General features: G+C 40.3%; 1 protein-coding gene across 1 annotated transcript; it reads left to right on the top strand.

Annotated features, from left to right (window-relative positions):
- Positions 1 to 413: 413 nt before the first annotated feature.
- LOC102215741 (C-X-C motif chemokine 10-like) lies at positions 414 to 1236 on the top strand. The gene is made up of 4 exons (XM_005755952.1): positions 414 to 511; positions 625 to 751; positions 836 to 916; positions 1016 to 1236. Exons 1-4 carry the CDS (start codon positions 460 to 462, stop codon positions 1074 to 1076), a joined length of 321 nt encoding a protein of 106 aa, XP_005756009.1. The 5' UTR covers positions 414 to 459; the 3' UTR covers positions 1077 to 1236.
- Positions 1237 to 1242: the final 6 nt, after the last annotated feature.

Below are 1242 nucleotides of genomic sequence, written 5' to 3'. Positions count from 1 at the left end.
GTCAGCGTAATCACATAGATCTACATAGCTGAGAAAATCATTTTTGCTGTTTTTTTTTGTTTTTTTTAAATCAGATCTCACATTAAAAATGCAACTGGAAGCTTTATGGTGATAGCTAAAGTGTAAGGGATAGCAGTGTACAAAACAGTTTAAATTAATATATAGTTGCTTTTGTCATGAGCTGTCTTATTAATGTCATTTATGTACCTAAAAGATTTCCTTCTGTAGGCATTTTTTTTTCAATAGCTGCGATTCTCGGAAACAGGCTTTGCAGAGGGGAAAAAGAAGAAGAAAGTGAAAGGCATTCTGGAAAGTGAAATTAATGTTGCAAAACACCTCTTGGAGGTGGGGCCACTTGTGCAGGCAGTGTATATAAGCGTGCTGCTTACTGCTTCACAGCATCAGGAGCCATACTCAAGACAGAAACGGTGAACAGCGGATCTGCCTACAGCCACAACTATGAACTCAGTCACTGCCTTCGTTGCCTGCCTGCTTATCCTAGGTGCACAAGGTACTGTGAAAATCGTATTTTTTTTCCTTCTTTGTTTCTTTTTCCCCTTCATCCTGTTTATGGATATTTTGGCTGCTGATCAACAGGTAATGCTCTTGTCTTTTCCTACACAGGACAACCAGCCAGCAAATCTAATAAATGCAAGTGTTACAGTTACATTGGCAGGATCAGCCCAAAGCTCATCAAGACTGAGCCAGTGATACACTACCCAAGTATCTTCTGTCCACATACAGAGATCATGTGAGTCCACAAGATGACCTGAGGTATGATTCTGCTGTGTTCTCCAGTTCCTTCCTAATACACCTCTTTTTAAAAATCTTTCAGTGTTACCACAAAAGCAGATATGAAGAAGTGTGTGAATCCAGAGTCCCCACTTGGACGACACATTCTAAAAAATCACAACAAGTAAGCCAAATTCAGAATGACACGCACGCACAACTCTGTGAAGATGACAAACTAAAGGTCTGTGTTGCTTGTCACTGATAATCTCACTTGTTTCTTCAGGCAAGGGAAGAAAGGAGCTGTAAGCACCACGACTGCTGGTCAGAGTACTGCTGCAATCTAAATAAGACACTGCGTGACGAACACGCTGCACTCCTACTGCACAGCAGAAGTGACACCTGGTGTTGAACTAAAAGGACTCATTCAGTCTCACCGGAAATACAAGACAATCAATATTCTTTATGATTACTCTGCAATTTTTGTTCCCCTTGCATATATATATATATATA

This window comes from Pundamilia nyererei, unplaced genomic scaffold, assembly GCF_000239375.1.
Source record: "Pundamilia nyererei isolate P.nyererei 1_Seehausen unplaced genomic scaffold, PunNye1.0 scaffold05461, whole genome shotgun sequence".
In the NCBI taxonomy this organism is placed as follows: Eukaryota; Metazoa; Chordata; class Actinopteri; order Cichliformes; family Cichlidae; genus Pundamilia; species Pundamilia nyererei.
The sequence above is the reverse complement of the archived record's forward strand: the minus strand, read 5'-3'. Positions and strand labels throughout refer to the sequence as shown.

What these genes read in the sequence shown, in the direction of transcription:
- LOC102215741 (XM_005755952.1), top strand. Translation starts at nt 460, where the DNA reads ATGAACTCAGTCACTGCCTTCGTTGCCTGCCTGCTTATCCTAGGTGCA. An exon ending in GCTTATCCTAGGTGCACAAG is followed by an intron (nt 512 to 624) that starts GTACTGTGAAAA and finishes TTTCCTACACAG; the next exon opens with GACAACCAGCCAGCAAATCT. An exon ending in ATTCTAAAAAATCACAACAA is followed by an intron (nt 917 to 1,015) that starts GTAAGCCAAATT and finishes TTGTTTCTTCAG; the next exon opens with GCAAGGGAAGAAAGGAGCTG.